The 22,558-nt window shown below is 44.5% G+C and overlaps 3 protein-coding genes across 3 annotated transcripts; 2 read left to right on the plus strand and 1 right to left on the minus strand.

The window, feature by feature from the left end:
- Positions 1–892: 892 nt before the first annotated feature.
- On the plus strand, positions 893–11,998 carry JPT1 (Jupiter microtubule associated homolog 1). Its single transcript, XM_085304544.1, has 5 exons — positions 893–1,089; positions 4,456–4,598; positions 5,232–5,329; positions 7,302–7,329; positions 11,722–11,998. Exons 1-5 carry the CDS (start codon positions 1,034–1,036, stop codon positions 11,868–11,870), a joined length of 474 nt encoding a protein of 157 aa, XP_085160670.1. The 5' UTR covers positions 893–1,033; the 3' UTR covers positions 11,871–11,998.
- A 1,658-nt stretch (positions 11,999–13,656) lies between these two features.
- Positions 13,657–19,414, plus strand: NT5C (5', 3'-nucleotidase, cytosolic). The gene is made up of 5 exons (XM_085304546.1): positions 13,657–13,880; positions 17,781–17,881; positions 17,966–18,026; positions 18,854–18,968; positions 19,051–19,414. The coding sequence occupies exons 1-5, from the start codon at positions 13,710–13,712 to the stop codon at positions 19,191–19,193; spliced, it is 591 nt and encodes a 196-aa protein (XP_085160672.1). The 5' UTR covers positions 13,657–13,709; the 3' UTR covers positions 19,194–19,414.
- A 394-nt stretch (positions 19,415–19,808) lies between these two features.
- On the minus strand, positions 19,809–22,551 carry ARMC7 (armadillo repeat containing 7). Its single transcript, XM_085304547.1, has 3 exons — positions 22,398–22,551; positions 22,145–22,288; positions 19,809–20,840 (listed from the first exon to the last, which is right to left on the minus strand). The coding sequence occupies exons 1-3, from the start codon at positions 22,462–22,464 to the stop codon at positions 20,503–20,505; spliced, it is 549 nt and encodes a 182-aa protein (XP_085160673.1). The 5' UTR covers positions 22,465–22,551; the 3' UTR covers positions 19,809–20,502.
- Positions 22,552–22,558: the final 7 nt, after the last annotated feature.

The following is a 22,558-nucleotide window of genomic DNA, read 5'->3' on the forward strand; positions in this document are numbered from 1 at the left end:
ATCGCACCACAGTACACTGCTTTGAGGTGACAAAAAGCCTTTCACATGGTCCCTGTTGTAACAACACGGTGTGTTTTTGCAGGCTGCTGTTTCTGCAGCGTTGTGCAATGCCGAGGCCTTTGAGGCAGCTACATGGCAGGAGATGGGGGCCAGCACGTGAGAGCCCAAGACTGGGGCACCATGGTTTCGCCACATCACCGCCTACTCCCATGGCGGCCTGGTGCGGACACCTCCCACCTTGCAAAGGCCTCTGTGCATGTCTTTTATCCGTGCTCTGAGGAGCACATCTGTGCCATGACGAGCTGGTCGCCTCCTGGCATGGCCGTAGCTTTGGGGGTGCAGGGTGGTGGTTTGTGGAAGGCTGCCCCGGTTGGGCGCTGGCAGCCCTGTGCTGCCTGCGGTGTTGCCCTCGGGGCCTGGGGCTGTTGCAGGGATGGTGTTGGGATGAGGAGTGGCACAGTGTGGCCCGGGGCGCTGCCCGGGAAGGCGGGGACGAGGCGGGGGGTGGCGGCTGCCCGCTCCCCTTGTCGCGCCTCCCCTCCCTGAGGGACCCTCAGCCCCTCACTAGGGAAACGGCACCGGTACTTTTGTCTCTCCTCATGAGCGGCTAAGCCAATGAGAACGCGCCCTAGATCAACGACAGGTCATCCCGCCAATCATCAACAAAGGGCGCCAGCGCCCCAGCGCAGCCAATCACCGCCGAGCAGACGTATTTCTTCCCCAATGAAGCTTCACGGATCGGGCAAGGCGGCACGGAATAGAGTGTGAGGCGGGCCAAAGAACAGAGTGGCGGGCCTTAGACCAATGGGAAGCCGCGATCCGATTTGAACCGTCCAATGAGTTGCTCACAGGGGGGCGGGCCTTAACATGGGTATAAAAGGCGCGGCCGGTGCGGGCGGCGGCTGCAGTTGTCACCGGCAGCAGCAGAAGCAGGGTCGGAGGGGGGAGGGTGCTCTGGTCCCGGGACCGTCACTCCCCGCCGGCCTTTAACAGAGCCCTTTCCCCTTCCTCCGTCTCCTCCATCCCTGCCGACATGACCACCACGACTACCTTCTCCGGCATGGACCCCAGTGGCAGGAGCAGCTCCAGGTCCGGCGGCGCGGCGCTCGGTGGCCGTTGGGACCGTTAGGGAGGCGGGCGGCGCGCGTCTGGGCCGAGGGCCCTGGCGGGGAGGCTGTCACTGCCCCCCGGCTGAGGCCCCCAAGGGCCCAGCGGGGCACGGAGGGGGCTACCCGGAGCGGCCCGTGGCGTGGCGGAAGGACCGCTGGGCGGTGCGGAGCGAGCCGGGCTTCCTGAGGAACGCCGGCGGGGCACCGGCCGGGTTTTGGTGCCCCTTCCTCGCCGCCTCCCGGCCGCGCGGGGTGGGCTGCCGGGAGGCGGAAGCCGGCCGCACCCACCTAGGGGCAGCGGGCTGCCTTTGGGCTCGGCGAGAGTCAGCTGCGCTGCCCGGGGAGGGCCGGGAGGGGGGGGAGGCTGGGGGGACAGGCCGTGTCCTGCCGCAGCTGCTGGGGGTGGGGGTGACGAGCTGCGGGGGTGGGAGCTCGCTAGACCCACCCTGGGTTGCTCGGGCTCGTGTGTGTGTCTCTGCCTCTCCCTAACAAAGAAGGGAGGCGACTCCCTCCCTCGCTGCGCAGCCACGCAGCCCGATCGCACCCCGGAGGGGGGCGGGGAGGCCTCTGCACCCCCATTGCCCCGCTCTCCCCTGCTGTCCCCCCCTAGTTCCCCAGCGGCCGGCTGTTAAGACTTTATCCCTGGGCTCGGCGGAGCGGCCCCCGAGGCTCTCGCCTACTGGGTGGGGCTGGGGAGGCTCTATTGTCTCTCCTCCGCGGCCTCGCTACCTGTTAACTTCGGCGAGAGGCGGCGGATCCGCTTGCCAGGCGCTCGGCCGCCGTGTCGGGGCTTGACCCCCCCCCCAGACAACCGACGGCGCGTTGCCGCGGCGCGGAGGCGGCCGGCTCCCGCTGCAGCCGCCCGTGTCCGTTTCGTTAAGCTCATTGTGTACTGCTGCTTTCAGTGGATTACCGTCGGCTCGCAGGGAGCATGCTCGGGGCCGGGCGGGGGGGAGCTTGCCCGGCGCCCAGACCCTGCAGCCTCGCGGCGCAGGGACTTGGGGGGGCTCCGCGGGAGCCATTTTGGGGAGGGGGGGAAGAGGGAGCCGGCGAAAGCGCTGCAGATCGGGGGTGGGGGGCAGCTGCGGGAGCGCAAGGGCGCTACGCTGAAGGAAGCCGCTGGCTACCTGGAAACAAAGAAAACTTGACAAGTGTGTCTGGAAGAGATGCATAGTATTTCTGCTGTCACGCACGGTGCTGGTGAGCGTTGCGGAATAGCTGCCTTGGAGGGGCTTATGCTCCGCCTCAAGACCTCGTGTCTTTTTTCTTTCTCAGGGAGATATGTGTCCTGACAAAGCAGATGCTTTTAGCTTTTTTAGTGTTCTTCTTTTTCTAAATCTGCAATAGGAGTGCTTACTGGATGGAGCTGTGGATGGATTTTCAGTGTATGTCGCTTGGTATCAGGTGCAATTTTAAGAGCAGTGCTTTGCTTGAGGTGTTAACTGTTGCTTTGATGGAAGCACATTGCAACACATCAAGCTAAGGAGAGGTTACTAGTAAAATCTGTCAACCTTTAGCTGGGGTTGATGAGAACGATTATTTGTATTTAACAGTATGTGAATGATATATATATATATATTTTTCTTCAGCTGCCTTTTCTCTTAATTTCAGTGAGGCTGTCTATGGAAACTGCTGTGATGTCAAAGTACTGGTTTCACTGTCTGGTAAAATGAAGGTGATGTAAATTGTAGGAGCAAGCCCTCTTTTGAGCACATTGCTCTTCAAACTAGTAAATGCAAAAGATATGACTAAGAAAATAAGCGTCCTTCTCTAGAAGGCTTGTTTTGGGGAAAAATGTAATGGATTAGTTCAACCCCATTGTACCACATCCACTCTTTCAGAAATGAGGAGACGCAAGTCAGGAAAAATGTTTTAGGGTGTTTAAAACATATTATGCAGATTATGGGAATCCTCCCACTAGCTTCTGAGTGTTACTTTTCCTTACAAAATTCCTCTCCAAAAATCTGTTTTTTATCTTGATAGTTGAATGACACTGAACACCCATGTAAAAAAAAAAACCTTTTATGTTCTGCTTGCTACTGTATTTTTTGAGATTGGCAGGCTAGAAAAGTGTTTTCCTTTAAGTTTTTTTTTTTGTGTGTGTGTGTGTGTGTCTCAAATGCAGCGAGCACAAAGCCTCAGAAAAATTGAATATCACTACCAGTGATGATAAAACTGTAAAATTGGACTTGTTATTTTGTGTGGAGCTAGTAGATTTGATGTGTAAATAAACTACATACCATTTCCTACTGTGAAATTGTAACTCTTTATTGATTTTTTTTTCACCCCTTTTTTGAAGGGAGAGTTTGTTTTGGACTTAATTGAAAGCATTAGATGCCTTGAATGCATGGTTCTGTTGGTATGCTCACAGTTCTCTGAGAGTTGTGATCGTGCTCCTACAGTCTTATGAATTGCTATTCTCCTGGCTATTCTCTGTCTTCACCAGCTGTCCTAGCAGCCTCATGCTTAAGAAAACAAGGTCTGAAGGAATTTACCTTTCCAGAACATGTTTTGGTATTGTTTTGGTTGATTTCTGGAAGCTGAAGAGGAAACCAAATTAAGTATGAGATAGGCTGCTTTTGTAGCTTTCTAATAGAAGATCACCATTAGATTTATGTTTTATTTCTGGAGCTTTGTACACATGCCTCTCCTTATGAGCTCTTATACAGTTTAAAGCTGTTTAATTGCACTTTTAAATTCAGTCCAGTAACACGCTGCAGACATAGGGTTTTTTCAGACGAAACAGATCTAGACAGAGGCTGGAGCCCAGACCTTAATGGTGCAACCAGTACTTTGGCTCATAAGCCAAACTTCAGTCTGCACTGCACTGCCAATTTGAAGATTAACGTTAGCTTTTATATGGTTCTCATTCTTGCTCTCTTTTTTCTTTTAAAAAAACAGCTGTTCATAGTTGGGAAGTCTTTTTTTTAATTGGAATCTGAAGATTAGTAGCAATTTTTGTTGACACTGAGAGAAGGAAAGGCACAAGTAGAACATGAGATTATTTTATTTTTAATAAGTATCATCAAAGAGCATGAAGGGTAGTGGTAATACAGTGTCTGGATTGAATATTGGCAAGCATTTTACTTCTATAGTTCAAATTATGCACTGAAGACATGACATAAGTGTTGTCATTTTGTTAAAAGCCAATCCATAATATGGTCGTCTCACATTGTTTCTACTTGGGCAGAATTTAGCCCATGGAACTTCAATCTATCCGTTACAAGAGCCGACAGCGTTCTTTTTGCTTCTTACCCTTGTTTTATATGTAGTTTATATACAACTTGTTAATGGCAATAATATAACTCTTGAAATACAAAGTTGTAAATTGGAATTTTTTTTGCAGAGTACTGCGCCCTCCTGGTGGTGGGTCCAACTTTTCTTTGGGTTTTGATGAGCCAAAAGAACAACCTATGCGAAGGAACAAAATGGCATCCAGCATTTTTGGACCTCCTGAAGAAAACCCGCCTTCTTGGGCTAAATCATCCGGTAAGAATGTAACATTTCATTTCTGTATCTACTGATATGCATTAATTCATTTTGGTTATTGGCCTGAAGTTGCTGGAGGCTGAGTATGGAAACTAAGTATGGTTTCTACTTGGAAGTTTAGTGCTATAAATGATGTCTACTTGCAAGGGATTTTTCTTTTTCTTGTTTCAAACTACTTTTTTTTTTTTGGTCCAAGTCTTAGACATATTTGTTGTAAATAAAATAGCTAAGAGCTGTATTTTGGATGCAATTACTCCAATGTTACCAAGTTAAGAGTAAGGTGAACTTGTCTCTTAGTATTGTCTCTTAGTATGTGGAGTTATGTTGATTGATCTTGATTAATCAGAGGAAGTATAGCTATGTGATGTACTTGGAGCTGGGTTCAGCTTCCATTTTTGCTGAGCACCTCCAGTGTGGCCTTGAGACCGTACCTTCCGTCTGTCTAAATCACACCCTCCACTAGATGAGATGCTATTGTAAAACAGTAATTTATGAGTCATTATGTAAGGGCCCAGAAAAGGATCTTGGTGTGGTAAGGCTTTAATGCAACAGAAATGAGACCTTGGCTATTTATGACCTGCTTTCCGAGTAAGTTTATTTTGCAACCTGATTAGAATCCCTCTCTGCTTATAGGAGCTAAGCCAGGTGAAGTCAGAGAAGACTGTGAATCATCTGGACCACAAAGAAGAAACTCAACTGATGCAAACTGTGGAGACTTTGTAGATCCAAAGGTCAGTACATTAACTACGAAAGCTTGAGGAGGTGTCACTTTGCTGTCTGTATGTGGTTGCTTAATTACTGATATTTGCACAATTGGAAGCACATTGTAGCATTTGAAGCTTTATTGTGCCTTACTCTCAAATCTATTCTTTTCCTGAAGGTTCTCTTTTCCATATGGTGGTTCTTTAGCATGTTGGTGGGGTTTTCTTTTGTTTGTTTTTTTTTAAGTGAATATTTTCTAGAGCTCTTAACTCTTCTTCCTGATGGGACAATAATGAAGTGGCATGAATCTCGCTTTAGTCATAACTGTCTTTTTTTACTCCAAACAGTAATTACCTACAACTAATCACATGTGGATGTGTTAATTTGCAAAAGACTATTGGTTTCACATTCCAATAGGTCTTTACCTCAGTAGCATGAATACTTGTTTTAATTCTGCCACTGCCCTTAGTAACTAACGCATCTGATGGTATTATTATGTGAACTATTCAGTTGGTGCCAATACGGAGCATGATTTGTACTGTTATCATGGGTTATGCTTGATGGATGATGAGATTTTGTGTGTGTGGGGGGGGAACAGAATGAAGAGTAGTAATTCTTCTGAACGTAAGAAAACCTTAAGGGAGCCTAAAGCAGGCTACACTTGTATAAAAAAAATTTTAGAGATGAAAATGAAATCCTAGTGCCTTAAAGCTGTCAGACTTTAGCTTTTCTGAAAGGAACATGGAAGGTAAATTATTGCTGTCAAATCTTGTGGTAGTGCCTTTTGCCTCGTGGATTATAAATAACAAGTTTTGTTTCGAAAATTGGCACCAGTCTTTATTTCAACCCATTTTAGGAATCAGTGGGCTCTTTGAGCCACAAAATTGTTTTTTGTTGCATGAAATGTCTTGTTTCAATTTAGCAAACACAACAGTGAAATTAAGTTTATAGCTGCTACCACATAATAAACTGTTTAGTCTAATTCTGTTATCTGCTTAATTGTATTAAATACTCTGTGACCAGTGGTTCTCAGCTTTGCAAACATGATTCTTGTAATGCAAATACTTCAGTTTTATTGCACAGTAGTTACATCTATGAACAGCAGAAGCTGTAAGTAAGGTACTATAGTTCAGTCTGTGATTTGAGGGAATATATTTACACAAGATTTCTGACTGCTGCAGTTCTGTAATACAGTTAACAATGTTAAACCTTTGAAAGTTGATAAAACCTCCATGACAATGAGGAGCCTTGGGTGCTGCTGGAGGACTTTGTGCATCAGGTAGCAGTCTGTAGTTGAGCAAATTTAGGTGAAGAGTGTTTAGCTGCTTGTGTAGCGAAGGGAATTTTTTCAATCGTATTGCTGAAGACTGACTTATTTCACAAATGAATTAAAATATCCCGGATAGGGCAAATGTTCTTGGCCTTACTTACAGGTAAGTGTTAGGTGTTGGAATGAGTTGCTTAGTAGAAAGGGAGGGAAACCAAGATATTTGCAACCATCTGTAGCTTACATTGTAACTTTTTTGTCACTGCTGTTTGGCGGTTGCCACTTTTGGTTGCTGATCAGTACTGCCTAATGAAAGATGCTAAATATGCTAAAGTGCCCTTGCTCACCCACATTGTTAATAGTGTGGGAATAAGAAGCAAACCAAATGTTGTGGGTAATCTCATGTTGGGATTACTTGAGTATTATCTTTCTGATTAAACTTAAAAGTTCTTCTGCTTTAAGTAAATAATGTTTGAAATTAAGTTAGTCACTCTGTAAGAATTAATGCTGCCAAACACGTTACTCTGATACCTGACACAAGTGTCTGTTGTTCTATGACTGTTTTGTTTGGTCTGTTGTTCAGAAAGCACTGCTAGATGGAGCAGTATATCTGACCAGTTCTGCCTGTGTCACCATTGTTTGCTTGGTCATAGACTGTAGTACTGAGCACCCTCTCAGTGGAGGAAAAAATGTGTTATGAAGTTTAAGATATACTGTTTTTCTCTCTCTTCTAGGGAGGAGATGGTGGTGTTGAAACTTCTGGTGAGTTAACTCCTTTGGACTGTCTAAATGCTTTTTGCAGTTAATTTTTTGAAGGAGAAGAGGATCTATAATAATGATCATGTATTAAGAGGGAGATGGCTTTGGGCTCTCCCTTGGATCCTTCAAATCAATAAAGCAACCTGTCTACTTCAGTGGAAGTGTTGGAATGTGGACATGGAATTAAATGTCATAAGGCCTGTTGGTCATCAGGTTAAAAACAAGAACACTTGTTCACGTTGTTTTTTTTCCTTTGCTAGCAGTAGTTGGTGTCAAGATTTTACTGGAAAGCAAGGTGGATATCATCTTGCCAAGACTTCAGCGACTGAAAGATCGCTGTGATATGATAGCAGCTTGTAATTAAATAAAACAGTCAACTTCATAGCTTTTAGTATGGCAAGTTACCTCTTTGCTGCTTTCTGGTAGAGAAATAATCAAAACCAGCTACTGCATCTGAAAATATCTGCATTAATGAACTTTTAAGTTCCTGACACTTTTTGTTTTTAATGCTTATTTTAGCCAAGTAAGTGCATGTGCTTAATCTCTTAGACAGAGGAACTTCCCCTTAGCAACATGCATATTACCTTGAAGCTTTTCTTTCCTAGCTCTGAGGCTGGAAATCTCTCCTTTGTAAGATTCACATAAGAATAGCGTACTTCCTGATGCAAGAATGTGTTTGTTGACGAAGTACTCTCTTTAGTGTTACTTTCAACACCTATGAGTTGTGGCAGATGACTGAAGCTATTAGCAGTTTCCTATCCTGAAAGGACTTCTGCTGGGAGAGTGAGACTTTTTCCAGAACACTTTTTATCTACTTCTAAATGTATCTGTGGCCAAAATAAGACTTGTTTCTTTGGCAAGCTGTGTCTGTCTGACCTTGATTAGCACTGTAGTGTGGGCTTTCAGAGTCAGGCAGGAGGATGTGGTTTGACAGCAGAAGTAAACTGATCGGAGGGCTCTGCTCATGGTACCTGTTTAAAGCAGCTCACCATGGGGTCAAGTGACAGCCTGCAAGCAGTGATGTGACAAGAAGAGATGGGACTGAAGGAAATGGAAATTGGGCTGCCTGGTTTAACAATAGCTATTGACAGACGCTTTGATTAAAAAATGACATTCTCGATTCCCAGAACAAGTTCTAATTTTCACAGGTATAGTATTCATTAGCCTTTGGTTTGTTTCTGGTAGGTGATATGGGAGGAAGTCTTTGTCAAGCAGGAAATAAATGCATGCTAGGAGGTTAACTGGAGTTGTGTGCTGCTGCGGCCATGACTGAAAATCACATTTTTGAAGATGATCAAAATGAAAATGGCAGGCAAATATTTGGCTTGTACTTCCACGGGTAATACATAGGAAGGAATAGAAAGCTAATAGTTCCTTGAAATGGTGTTTGGGACAGATACCTGAGAATCTTGATGAATTGATAAATTTATTATTCCTTTGGATAATTTGTATCTTTGCTTAATGGAGCTCCTGTTGAGCTGGCTGTGTCATTCCAGCCCTTGATATTCCTGCTGTGTGAAATGGCAGATGTGAATTGGTGAATATTCCACTTGTTGCACGTGTGGTTCTTGGACTTGACTATTATATAGCCATCTCCTAGGTTTTCTTTTTTTCATAAGAGGGACTGAATACATTTTCAAATAAAAGCTGTTTGCTTATAAGTTTACAGCATAACTAGTCTCCATAACTAAAAACTGTTTGTTCTTCTCAATTTGGCAATGACTTTCTATGTGTAGCTGATTATAAAACTCCAGAGTGTCAAGTGGATGAAGTGTATTTATTAATCATATCTGTCTAGTGAAAAAAAGACTGTTCCTTTTGCAGAACTGTTCTTGCTTCCTGTTTGGAAACTGTGCCTCAAGATTTTCAGTAGCTTGTATAATTGCTAGCAAATTGATTCAGAAATTATATTCTTTCTAATAAGGAAGTAACTTTAACTTTTGATCTGATCCTGTTCCCTTTATCATTTTAGTTATTAGGTTAGCAAACTATCATAACTTGATTAAGTGGGAAGTACTAATGTGTATATCAACTGTCTAAATTAGTCTCTAAAATTCAACAGAAACTACTTAATGAGTCTCCTGTGATAGTAATTCTTGCTTCTTTAGTTATTTGGTGAGTGCTGTGTACTCAATGTGACTAGCTAAGGAGAACTAGACAGCACTTGATGGACTGTTATCAATGATTGCATAGGTGATGACATAGAGGAGAAGGTGATGCCTGGCATTCAGTGGACAGATCATCACCATGAGTACTTCATAGTACTTCATAAACTGTCTGCTTAAAACCTAAGACAGTAGAGCATTCAGTGCTGTGAATAGTGGGCTTGCCCACAGTTCTCTGTTTGCTGAGGAAGCAGCCAGTGCTATGCATGACTAACAGAAACTTCAAGCTTATAGACCTTAAAACTTGTGTTAACTCTCTTGTTTGGTGTTTCTTTGGCTAGTGAGTAAAGAGTCTATATTGTAGATTATCTCTGATTGCAAGGAGACTATAATAAGCTGCTGGAGTGCTAGGAGTTCATTATAAACATATGGATACAGAGGATTGACATAACATGTATGGATTTTCAGAGTTTCTGGTAAGATCCTACATCAAAGGTTATTAAAGAAATGGAGTTGCTATGAGATTGGAAGAAAGGTGCTCCTGTGGATAGGAAGCTGACAAAAAAAGGAAGCAAAGGGTAGAGCTTCTCAGGTTGGAAAAACGAAATGAGGGAGTGGTGCTGAGACTCTTTTTTCAGTGTCTTCATCTGTGACCTGGAAGAGGTAATGAACAGTGAAATCTCCAATATTGTTGGTGATGCTAAGCTCTTTCAAGTACCCAAATGTGCTGATGGTGACAGAATCCCACTGCCAGAAGGACTCTACTAAATATAGCAAAAAGGTGGCAGGATGGTCTTTGGTGTAGATAAATGTAAAGCAATTCCAGGAAAAAAATAATTAAATCACACCAATTTTGTGTTGAGCCTTGTGTAACAGTTAACTCAAAGGTCTTTTCGGAGCCTTATTTCTGAAGGCTCCCCTCCTGACGTCATTGGCTCAGCCTTTGGATGCAGCCAGTGAAATGTTGGATGTCACCAGGAAAAGAAATGAATGCAAGGCATAATTTGGCCACTACAAATAATAAGCCCACATCTTGAGTTGTGCATGCAATCCTTGAAATGGAAAGACCATAAGGCTGTAGTCGAGGAAAAGAAAGGGCAGAGGAAGGTTATGGAAATGATCAAGGGATGAAGCAGTTGCCTTAGGAGAGGAGACTAAAATGGCTGCGCCTCTTCAGTTTGAAGAGAAAGCTAGGCGATGGGGATTGGTGGTTGTGGTCATGATTTGTAAATCATGAAGGCTGTGGTAAAGGCGAATGTAGAACTATTCCCCAAATCCTTCAAAACAAGAACTAATAATCATTTTGTGAATCTAAGAGATCTGTTAAAAGCAGATGAAGTACTTCTTCATAGAGCTGGTAGTAAAGTTCTGAAACTTGTGGTCACAGGCGGCTGGAGGTAGGCAGCATCAGCAGGTACAAAAAGGGATACAAAAATCCATAAAAGGTAGGCAGGAGGGAGCTTCCTTCAACTAGCAAAGAGATTCTCTCTCTCCCACCCACCCCATCCCCAATTATCAGGAGGAGGAAACTTAGGGCTTATTTAGGCCTTTGGCTCATAACTGATTGAGGTGATTTCTTAAAAAAGTGCTGATGTACTCACTGTGCTCACTAATTAATTATCTGTCAGTGAAGCAGATGCATTAGTTAATTTGCTGCAGTATCTAAAGTGCTTCCTGTGAAGGATTCCTTCTGTGTCCTGTCTTCACTTGTGGTCTTTTAGAAGTATTTAAAATGGATGAAACTGTCATGTGCTTATCAAGAAATGCAGTATTTGAACCTACCCGTGCATGTTAGTATGAATATTTCCTCACCTGTATTCTGTCTGAAGCCTCAGAAATCTGTCAGATGCTCTTCCCTTTAGATTCCAGATACTAAATTGGGAAAGTAGTTTGAATTTGAGCTCTTGCTCTACCAGTACTGATGCTTCTGTGACTTTGTTTCCAGCACTTGTTTAGACTTGAGTAAAAATTGTTATGGTGGTCATATGCTGACTCATAACATGTCCAAGAGTTAATGGTAGCTGTTTGTCAAAATAATTTGCTGCTGTCCCCTAACAGTAGCTGAGTGAATGTGACTCTTGAATGGCTGAAACTGAACTGTAAGGCATGACAGTCCATCTGAAAAATACTTCAGACAGCTGGAAATATGTCATACCAGCAGATTACAACAACACTTTGAATGTGTGTGTAAGCCTGGAGAACAATTTAAAGGAGTTGATCTGTCTAAGCCAGAGAAGCCTCTGGCTTTTATCATCCACATCAAACACCTTAAAAGCTTCTTTTCTTCTAGAAAACACTGAGGCTGATGTAGAAGCTGCCCCAGGTCAGAATGAAGAAAAATCCCTGCCTGCTGCACCTGTTCCTAGCCCAGTAGCACCAGCACCTGCACCATCCAGGAGAAATCCACCCGGTGGCAAGTCCAGCCTAGTCCTCGGTTAAACCTTTCCTTCCCTTCCTGACTGTTTTGAACTCGTGTCTGTTTCTTTTCCCCCATGCTTGTGAACTGCACAACTTGAGCCTGACTGTACATCTCAAATTTCTTTCATTAAAAAGAAGCACTTTATGTACGCCATCTTTTTTTTTTTAAGATCAAGGGTTTTTCCACTTCTGTCCTGTGTTCCCCCAGATCTACTGGAAGTGACATGAGTGTTTTCTAGTGATAGACTTGAGGGAAATATGAAGTATAGTAATGTATTTCAAAGGAGAGTAGATTGGTTTTAAGTGTGCTTATAGGGTTTTTGTACTGAGATTTTTAGAACCCCTTAGCTTTACAAGGGTCTAGAATCCTGGTTAAACAGGCCAGCAAACAATCAGCAAGAGCAATCCCTTCCTCCACATGGGAGAACTGGTGATCTGAAAGACTTCATTGACTTCATGTGGTAAATGCCTTGAGCCCTGCTGTGCCATATAAAGTAATTAGTGTACACCATGCTGCCTTTAACAAGAAATATCTTGATATCGGACTACTATGAAGCAGGGTACGTGCCAAATAGAGGGCTGATGACCAGAGCCGCCTGTCCTAATGCTAGGAGGGGATTTGGATATACAACAGACTTTATTCAGTAAAGGTGGAGTGGATTGGATAAAAATTACAGGGCTTTTTTTTTTAACAACTGACTCAATGCTGTGCATGATCATGCTGGTGCTTGACCATGAGGTGAAAATCTCATCCCTTAAAATGTGTGTTGTAATTTCACAAAGCTGGACTGTTGCTTAAAAGTAAATAATATAGAAATTTTGAAGCAGTGTTTCCTGTGTGGGTTTTATTTCATGGATTTGGTTTAGCTTTGTTCTCACTTGTGATTCTCTCAGCCTAACTGCCTTAGATTACTATAGGTGGAATGTAGCAAAAAGTGGGAGCTCTTGTATCTGACTTGAAGGCACCATCTTGTACTATCTTCCTTTTGAAGAAGAAAGTCTTGACTTACCTCTTCATTTTTTTTTATGTTCTAGAACAGAGATACATAGAACATGAATGAAAAAAAGTGTTTTACTCAACACTTTTTTCCCCCCAAAAAAAAGAGGAAATGGAAGCTGCTTCTTCTCACAAAAATAAATTAGACCCTAACAGAAGAGGGCAGTGAAATGGAGACCAAGCCTACTATACCAGAGGGCAATCTGCTGCATGTCAAGCTGAAGCACTTGGATTTGTACAGAACTTGTCTGCCAGAGAGACTGTGCTGTTTTCACCCTTTCCCCCCCCCCCAGAAGAACACTACCTAAAAATACTAAGGCTTTCCAACTAAGTTTTGGAGAAGCCCTAGCCTTAGGTGCTTAACCTATAAAGCTGGATTTGCTCTAGTGTCCTGGAGCTGTTCTTCCTTACAGCCAGTGCTGGGTGCATGTAAATAAGGGCCTACCTATTTTCTGGTCTAGGAGAAAAGTAATAAAACTGTCTCCTTTGCAAGTCCCACAACCAGCGTAACTTGCTAATGCTGAGACTTTGTACCAGCTAAGCTATCTTTCCATCAACTGTTCTCTTGATCGGAGCTCCGGGTAGCATCACAACCGGAACTGAGATGCATTACAGAGATGCCTGAGAAGGGTAAAGAGCCATTTGCTCGCCACTGAATCAACCCAGTTCGGGGGGCAGCCGCGGTGGTGCGTTCCCCGCGGGGGGCCGGGGAGGGGGTGTTCCGGGGCGGGCCCCCTGCCTGCGTGGAGCCCGGCGGCCCCGCTCTCATGCATATTCACGGCGGGGAGGCCCGCCCCCCGCCTGTGCGTATCTGAGCGCGGCGCGGCGCGGCTCGGCTCGGCCCGGCCCGGCCCGCCCGCAGCATGGGCCCCCTGCGCGTGCTTGTGGACATGGACGGCGTCCTGGCCGACTTCGAGGGCGCCGTGCTGCGGGGCTTCCTCTGCCGCTTCCCCGGGGAGCCTCGCGTGGAGCTGGCGGAGCGCAGGGGCTTCTCGGTGCGGGAGCAGTACCGCTGCCTGCGGCAGGACCTGGGGGTGAGCGCGGCGGCGGGCGGGGCCGCTTTGAGGGGGGAGAGGGGGCGAGCCGGGAGGACGGCGGTGCGGCTGGAAACGGGGGGAGCTCCCGGCTGAAAACGCTCACCCTCCCTTGGGAGGGCCGCGGGACTCCTCTGCTGACCGTGGCAATGCAAGTCATGGTGACTTTTTGTAGCGCACCTACCAAAAAACCAAGTTGTTTCATGCTAACAGTCGGTACTGTAGTACTAATTAGTGACTCCTTGCAGGAGGAAGGATTGCCAGCCCTTTACGGACACGTGGGGGGAATGAGTAGTTCCGTCATAGAAATAACTGATGAAACTATTTGCAGAGCAATGTTTAGCTTGCCCGTTACCCTCTCGTGAACTGTTCCTGCTATGCAGCAGTAGTGATAACTTACCTAAAGCTCTGAGCACTGCAAATGTTAAAATGCCTCCCTAGCAGGCAAGAAATATAGATGTTATATATGGGTTTTATACAGCTAATAAAAGCCTGTATCTATGTCATTCCCTCTGCATGCACTGAGAAGCAAAGTGAACTAGAACAACGTTATAAAAGGCCTGTGGTATACCCCACATTTGTGCAAATTGTTGCTGCTTTTTAACTACATAATGTTTGATAACAACTGAATGGATATCAGAGTCAGTTTTAAGGCAAAATTAAAAATAGGGGCAATCTAGACTTCACACTTCCTTCCTGTTACCACAAGACAATCAATAGTCTGTTAGAAAACTGAATGGATGCTGATCCAGACTGTCGTAGACTTTCCTGAGGAATTCATTGCTAATTTTAAGATACTGGACTGAGCCTATAATTCTTTTATTGCTAAGAAATGACTATTCACATCCATTTCTCTCCTGTTCCATAGCTAGGGACAGACTTCTGCAACAGTGTCACTTAATATAAATTACTAATTATAATTTGTTAGTGCTTGGCAGCTGCCTCTTGAAACTTTTAACTATTACTTGTTTTTTAGGGTTTTTATGAACATAGCTTAAGTTGACGATTAAAATAAAATGTCTAAGGATCTACAATATGAAGTTAGTAAAGGATTGTATTTAAGACTTTCTCTACTGTACTTGCCTATCTGATCTCCTGTGTGTCTAGCAGTTTCCTTGATAGGGATTCTTGCCTCACTTAGCAAGCATTTATAATGTAATACCTGTTTTTGTCAGTTACAAAAACCGACTCAACATCTCTAGCAGTGGCAAGAATTTCTAGAATTATCGTATGTATTGAAAACAGGAAATCTTAGGTAAGGATGCATGTTCTGCAGCTCCACATTTAAGTTATCTCACTGATAGAAAGTATAAGGGAATTTCTCCTGGGCAGATGTTCCAGTCAGTTTTCTTGCAGCTTTCTCTGAAGTCAGAAAATTAGGCTAAACAAACTGCAGGGCTGATTCGATCTGGTAGCCCTTGTATTTTTACAGCTGGCTTCCTGAGGCAGCCTCAACAGAAGGATAATGGCTTGGCTAGGCCATAGAGAATTAGCAGATGGTTCCTCCAAGATACAACTGAGGTAAGAGAGCAGAGCAAGTATAGGATGAGAATGAGGAAGAAAAAATTTACTTCTTTTTTCTATATAATTCTTTTGGAGAAATGGCATCTGGTTTTGTGACTGTCGAATCAAATTTCTTTTTCCAGCAAAGCCAGACTTTTATGTAATATGGTGGAAAGTTGCCAGTTTCTGCTGTCTTTCTCTAGGATAAAAGAGCTTTCAGACATAAGCCCTGATTCTGTAATTGAATCTCCTTGGAAAGAGCTCCAGGGAATTGTGGCTGAGATCAGTGGGACTTTGCATAGAAACAGAGGTTTGGATAGATCTGATTGTTGTGCCTTCACCTAGACTCCTTAACTGCTTCCGATCTGCATGTGGAATCAGGCGATGCTTCCAAAGTTCCGTCTGATGAATTATGTGACTACTTTGGATGGCTGAGTAACTTGGCCCCATGGTCTGGGACACTCATTTAATGCTGAGAGTTTCTCATTGCTGCTTAATTGAAATGTTTTTTTATGTTCATGTTCCACTGGCGATACAGAGTAAGATCATGAGCTGGACTATAAAAGTCTTGTACAATTTCTAAGCAAAGGCCACCGGTTGACTTTCAAGAATACTTATCAAAAACTAAGTTTTCCAAAGTGTTTGGTGGCATGGGAACATAAGTCTTTAACGCTTGCGGAAAAATGCTAGCTTGACATTTCTGAAGTTCACTGTGTGACCCCAGGAAATATAAGATTCAAATGTCTTAGGATAGAAGAGATACTGGAAGCTTAAACTTAGACCTGGGAGTGCGCTCAGCCCTTAATGCTTCTGGGATGGCTGCTGCTGAGGATGCGTTGTTGTGACAGATTGTGTGATAAAAAGAGCTGTCTGCTATGACCTGCACTGAAATGCTATGATTTAACTCAGGCCACTGAACAGTCACTGGTTAGCAATTTTTTAAACTAACTAACCAGAGTTGGATTCAAACCAGTGAGCTTCCTAATAATAAAAGGTGCAAGAATGTCTTTTTGGTACATAAAAAGAATGGGGATTAGAAGCACAGTCCTGTCTAGAATCACAGGAATTGCCTGAAAATACTGTTTTTCATTTTAGAGATCAAAGATGCCCCTATACTGAATTATATTAAATTCATTTTGTTTACTTTCTTGCCCTATTTTTGGCCACTTTAGCCTAGAAAAACATTGCTTCTCCAGTAATCTTATTTCCCTTCTGCTTACGCTCACTTACGTGATTATAGCTTCAGAAATAACCTCCTTTCCCGCTTGTCTGTCATTAGTGACTTGTCTGATTTATGCTGTATCCCACATGCAGGCATCAGAGGTGGGTTTACCATTAAGGGCAGATGTAGAGGGAAAAAAGGGACAAAGCTGTAGTCCTTTTAATTGCACCATGAAGTCTGCTGTGTGCTCTGGGTCAAATGATGGGAGTGGTAGGGATCCGACTCCACTGGGACGCCTGCTGCTTTAGCCTCACCCACCAGTATCACAGCCGAACCCAGCCCTGCTTAGGCTCACAGTGGGACATAGTTCAGTTCACAAAAACAAAGGTTCTCGGGGAAGCAGAGGCATCTAGCTTTGCATTTCCTGCCGTAATGTTAAACTCTTTCAAAGTAGACTTTGTACTGACACATTACCACACAGGAGCAGCTTTTGACACTGAAGTCAAGATCTTCTGCCTTAGTAAGTTTTATTTTGGTGTTTGATTGAAAATCATGGAGAGCAGCAAAGCAACTTCCCTAACTCTTACATTCTCTTCCTTCCTTCCCTCTTGCTGAGCCTTGTTGGATTAAAAGGATTAACCCCCAGATACATGGATGTACTGTCCTGGACCTTCTGCTGGGGATGATAATTAGCATGGTTAGCATATTGTGCTTTTTGTCCTGAAGAAAAATAGGGTTATAAGTATCAGTGCCTGTGTCTATCCACTCAACCCTGATAAATTCCTAAACCATAAGCAAATTTCAGTCAAATGTGAGAGAGGAACAGAAGCTTCACACTTATTTGTTCCTAGGGCTTTCATGAGAGTTAGTAGAGAGGGACCAATAGTCGTCAGTAAGTTGAACTGTGAAATGAGGCTGCATTTGTGATGTTGCTCGTGGACTGCTTGTAGATACATAGCCAGGATCAGATCTGCCTCCTCACTCTGAACAGCCCATCAGAGAATAACTTCTCATTATTATCTACCTTAGCTGGATTTATCCCAGAAACCTAAAGGTGAGAAATATTATAACCAACTACTGATACCAAGCATCATCTCTGTCTGTCTGTCTAAATGCTGGCATTTGAAGGCTGTTATACGCACTGAGTAACTGGACAACTGTTGTGCGCATTGTATTGTATTGTTGAGCTCCATTAAAAGCAAATGCATGGCTAATTCTCCTTATGTCTCTTGCAGGCTAAGGTAGCCAGTATATATGAGTCACCTGGCTTCTTTCTAGGCTTGGATCCAGTTCCAGGAGCCATTGAAGCTATGCATGAGATGATCCTTATGGAGGAGTAAGGACACTTTGTGTTATGCAGCCCTTTTCTGTTATCTCATGCACTTTCTCCTGACTACTAATGAGGGCTGTTTCTTTTCAGCACTGAAGTCTTTATCTGCACAAGTCCTCTCCGGAAATATGAGCACTGCATCCTGGAAAAGGTGGGAGAGAATTTATTTTACTTGTTTAATGCTGCTTTTGCAAGGCCTTGCTATTTCATACCACCCAATTCAAAACTATTCATTTATAAAGATAGTAGCAGCCTGCTAAGACTGCCAGGCTGGATCCCCCTGAGCAGCAGCTGCTCAGACACAATGTAAAAGTGTGGGACTTAAAATCCCAGTGCCACGTTATGCCAGCCCTGTTGCAAGGCATCCGAGCCCTGTGGTACTGGAGCTGGAGTGTAACACTTAACACTTCTCCAGCTGCCCATACCATCAGATGATAGTAAAAGAACTATTGCAATATGGTCAAGAAGGCAGGTTTAACTTTTAGTATGTCTCGAACGCAATGGGAAATTCCCAGGGAATTTCACATTGGAGAATCCTCAGTTTGGAAAACCTTACTCTCTCCAAGTCTGGAGAGCGAGATGAAAGCTATCCTGATAGATGCCAGTACCAAGTAAGAGGAGGCTGCCATTGGAAATATTTTTGCCTTCCACTGGTGCAAGAAAAAAGGAGGGGACCTTAAGCACTTGAATGACTTCTAAATAGATGAGCACAATCCCTGTGCTCTTGGCAAGCTGCCACTGCAGCTCTCAAACTGGCGAGTGGTTGGGTATGGCAGATGCAGTGCTGATGGAAGACCATTAAAATGATAGGTCAAATCAGTGTCCTGGGCCATAGCCAGACTGCAGGGCAGGGAGGTGTAGGCACAGGCTTTGGTTTGCAGCACAGAAAACTGCTTTGCTGCGGCTGATGTGACTTTTGCAATGGGCGATACGGAAGTGGTCTGGTAGAATTCTCTCTCTTGTTTCTTACCTCCACAGTACAAATGGGTAGAAAAACATTTGGGTCCTGAGTTTGTGGAGCGTATTATTCTAACCCGGGATAAGACCATTGTATCTGCTGACTTGCTGTTTGATGACAAGGACACCATCAGAGGTTTGAAAAGCTTTTGCATCACTTTGTTAGCTGGGGAGGAAAAAGTCCACTAGCTCCAGCTTTCTTCTCTTGCTCTCCTCAGGTGCAGAGCTGAACCCAAGCTGGGAGCACATCCTGTTTACCTGCTGCCACAACCAACACATCCAGCTGCAGCCTCCCTGTAGGCGGCTGCTGTCATGGGCTGATGATTGGAGGGCAATCCTGGAAAGCAAACGCAGGAAATAATAGAAAAATGGGGTGCTGTGCCCTTCCTTTTGCCAAGGGAGCACCCAGGTCAGCAACAGGCAGGGAAATCCATCCCCAGGAAGTAGAAAGCTCTGACCTGGGCAGAGGTACTCATGGGGATCAATTAGCCTACGACTCACACTTGTTGTAAGACCTACTGCAGGGTTGACTCCTCTCCAGGTTTCTGGAAAGTTGCTCTGTATTAAATTAGTTCATCTCCATAGAGTTGTCATTAGTGTTTGATTGGTATAGATGAATAGAAACCAAAGTTTTTTTTATTTTTTGAGCTCAGTCCCACATCTTGAGCTGACCGGGATTGGGGGCTGGAGAGGGTGGGGGGCAAAAAGGAAGAAAAAAAGTAGTAAGGCTATGAAACTTGAGCAGACACAGTGTGTGCACCTATCAGAGAGCTTTGTGGTCAACAGCCAAATGTTTTAAATTTTATGTATTTAGTCACCTTGGCTTTTGGGTTGCTTTTTGCATCGTTGGCTGATAATGAAAGGAGACCAAACTGGCTTCAGTTTCTGGCCCACGTGCATTAGTGAGACTGGATGAAGGCTGGGTTATGAGTGCTGTAGAAAAATATTTATGTACTTATAACTTAAATGCTGTGTAAACAGTTTTGTAATGTTTTATTAAGAGTAGGTTTTACAAGACAGCTGTTCTTGTGAGCCAGACTGCCATGAGCAGTTTTTTAAATCTTCACCTTTATCACCTATGATAATGAAAGAAATACAATTTTCCACTTCCTCATATGTAGCACAGCTATGACCTGTCCTGTATAGTGATTAACTAACCAGGAGCTTATGGCATGATGACAGGGTGCCAAACTTAGTACCAAAGGGATATAACAAGCCTGCAAGTTGCAGGGACAGGGAAACGCCTTCTTTCTTCTGCAGGAAGAATAAAGTTTATGTGACACTTCAGTACCATATAAAATCAGCCAGGAGCAAGGAGGGATGTAAGCTGCCCAATAACACGAGCAGAAAAGGTTAATTGCTGGGAAGAGTTATCTTTGCAAGCTGGGTGCTGGGCTGTACTCATCAGCCTGCTCTCCACTAGCGACGACCTGTTTTATTCTCTCTCCCTCCCCCCCCCCCCCCTTTTTTTTTTTAAAAAAAGTTTCATGTCTAGCCTGATTCACATCGTAGCATTATTCCTTCCTCTGTACTGATACTAAAAACCAGCACTGATTTGACCATCTGTTTAAAGTTACTTTCACCACACTCTCAACCTGCTGAGCAGTGAGGCTGGGAAGCTAAGACGGAGGCACCTCTCTTGTAAGAGCTCCAGGTTGCTCTGGGCAGCTTCAATCTTTAGGAAGAGGAATCCCCACTGCTGTATGTTTGCTTATATTCCTGGCCTCTTCCACTTGGAGAGGTGTGCAGTAATCCTCAAGGAAGACCGTTGCCAGATTGCTCAGCCTTTTGTTGGCTGAGAGAGAGAATCGAAGCATGCACGCCACCACTGGGAGAGCCGTGGTCTGCTGGCGCGACTGCGGTGTTGTCAGGTACATCAGCGTCGTGACGGCCGACATAACTGTCTCCTCATTAGGACTGGACAGGCAGTTTATTACGGGCTCTACCCCATTTGCCTCCAAGATGTAGTCTTTGTTAGTTTTATCCAGACACAGGTTACAAAGACCACCTGAAGCAGAGCAAAAGAGAATGTTTGATAAATGCAAGACATTCTTCTCTCCACACCCTTGCTTTTTTTCAAACAAAGATTTAAGTCCTCTGCTACAACTAGGATCCTTTGATGTTGATGTTACAGTTGAAACTACCACAATTAATTGTAATGCACGTGCTTGGTACAATTTCATTTCCTCCTGGTTTTCTTTGTTCAAACAATTGTGTACTTCATTCTGGAATAAGCAAGTGGCAACAGCCTGACTGTATTCCAGAGATTTGTATTTATTGATACCAATACCATTTTGGTCCTGAAAAATGTTAGACACTTAGTATGCTTGTGAGCTGTCCTCACATTACCACTTCATCTTTCTTCCTGTGTATACTCTGACACACAAAAATATTTTTCCTGAGCAGTATGAGGTAAATGTGCTAAATCTTAAAGATGCCAAGAATTACAAGATGGAATTTTAATTACCTAAATAACCTCTTTTTTCCAAACTCAGTGTGATAATAGAAATTATTTACCTAAATGCAAAATTGTGCAATGGTGCCGATTTTGCTGATGCCTGTTTTCCAATACAGAAATAAGCATCCAGACTGGCTGTGAGATTTGGCTGGAAAACTGTTAACCGTTCCTGTGCAATTTTCTTGATTCTTTCTGGAGATTTTCCACCAGCACACTCCTCCTCTAGTATGTCATTAGAGGGCACTGTGCTTCTGGATGTAATGTCTTCCACAGAATGAAAAATACCTTTATCACTTGAGCAAAAGGTTACAATCCAGCAGTTTGTGGCAGACGTTTTAGAAAAATAGAGAACAGAGATACTAATACAAGCCAAGAGGCCTACAATAATTAGTACTTGAAACTTTAAGGTGCAGACGTACCCTGGTGTAGCTCAGTCAGCAAACCTTAAAAATCAAATGTATGTAGTATCATTTCATGGAATCAGTCACAATCAGGATTCCTGTTTATTTAGAGCATGATGAATCACTGTAGGGCAATTCTTCAGAGGGCTTGCTCAATTTTTTGGAGCAAGTATTCTAGCTGACAAAGAGCAAAGTGTTTGTCAACACTAGGATGGGAATGGTGGATCTGGGTCTTATACCGGGCAAAAACTTACTCTCAGTGACTGTCTCACTATAGGAGACATTTGGGTAAGAAGTCATTCAGTTAGTATTTTCTTCTAGTATATATATATATATATAAAATGCTTTACAGAAAATCTTTTTTTAAGAGCTGTGACTCCACTAACCCCTGACGGCGGGACCGCCACTCCTTCCCCTCCAAGCAAGGCCTGATGGCTGCGCTGCCGTCCTTACCGATCGCAAACTCCACCAGCACCTCGCTGTCCTCGGCGAGCGCATCCAGGAACAGGTCCAGCACCTGCAGCTGCCGGAGGTGCTCGTAGTTTTGGGGGTCGTAGGCGAAGTTGGCCAGGTTGGCCAGGACCTGCTCCTTGGCGTCTGCGGGCGGGGAGAAGCAGCAGGTGAGCGCGGCGAGGGGCCGCCGCCCGGCCAGCGGGCACCGAGCGGGCGGCCTGCCCGCGGCGACGGGAGGGGGAAGGGGGGTCACCTGGGCTGTCGGTCACCTGGAACTCGGTGACCAGGGCCTGCAGGTACTCCAGCCGGCCCAGCTCCATGCCGGCGAGGCGACCGGCAGCCCTCAGCGCGCCGCGCCCCGCCTCAGCCCCACCTCCCGCCCTGGGGCGGCCCCTGCCCGCCGCGCCGCAACAT

The sequence above is a fragment of the Rhea americana genome, unplaced genomic scaffold, assembly GCF_003343005.1.
Source record: "Rhea americana isolate MKP2758 unplaced genomic scaffold, rheAme1 scaffold_21, whole genome shotgun sequence".
In the NCBI taxonomy this organism is placed as follows: Eukaryota; Metazoa; Chordata; class Aves; order Rheiformes; family Rheidae; genus Rhea; species Rhea americana.

What these genes read in the sequence shown, in the direction of transcription:
- JPT1 (XM_085304544.1), top strand. Translation starts at nt 1,034, where the DNA reads ATGACCACCACGACTACCTTCTCCGGCATGGACCCCAGTGGCAGGAGC. An exon ending in TTCTTGGGCTAAATCATCCG is followed by an intron (nt 4,599 to 5,231) that starts GTAAGAATGTAA and finishes CTCTGCTTATAG; the next exon opens with GAGCTAAGCCAGGTGAAGTC. An exon ending in TGGTGGTGTTGAAACTTCTG is followed by an intron (nt 7,330 to 11,721) that starts GTGAGTTAACTC and finishes CTTTTCTTCTAG; the next exon opens with AAAACACTGAGGCTGATGTA.
- NT5C (XM_085304546.1), top strand. Translation starts at nt 13,710, where the DNA reads ATGGGCCCCCTGCGCGTGCTTGTGGACATGGACGGCGTCCTGGCCGAC. An exon ending in GAGATGATCCTTATGGAGGA is followed by an intron (nt 17,882 to 17,965) that starts GTAAGGACACTT and finishes GTTTCTTTTCAG; the next exon opens with CACTGAAGTCTTTATCTGCA. An exon ending in AGCACTGCATCCTGGAAAAG is followed by an intron (nt 18,027 to 18,853) that starts GTGGGAGAGAAT and finishes TTACCTCCACAG; the next exon opens with TACAAATGGGTAGAAAAACA.
- ARMC7 (XM_085304547.1), bottom strand. Translation starts at nt 22,464, where the DNA reads ATGGAGCTGGGCCGGCTGGAGTACCTGCAGGCCCTGGTCACCGAGTTC. An exon ending in CCAGGTGACCGACAGCCCAG is followed by an intron (nt 22,289 to 22,397) that starts GTGACCCCCCTT and finishes CCCCGCCCGCAG; the next exon opens with ACGCCAAGGAGCAGGTCCTG. An exon ending in GCTGGTGGAGTTTGCGATCG is followed by an intron (nt 20,841 to 22,144) that starts GTAAGGACGGCA and finishes GCTCTGCTTCAG; the next exon opens with GTGGTCTTTGTAACCTGTGT.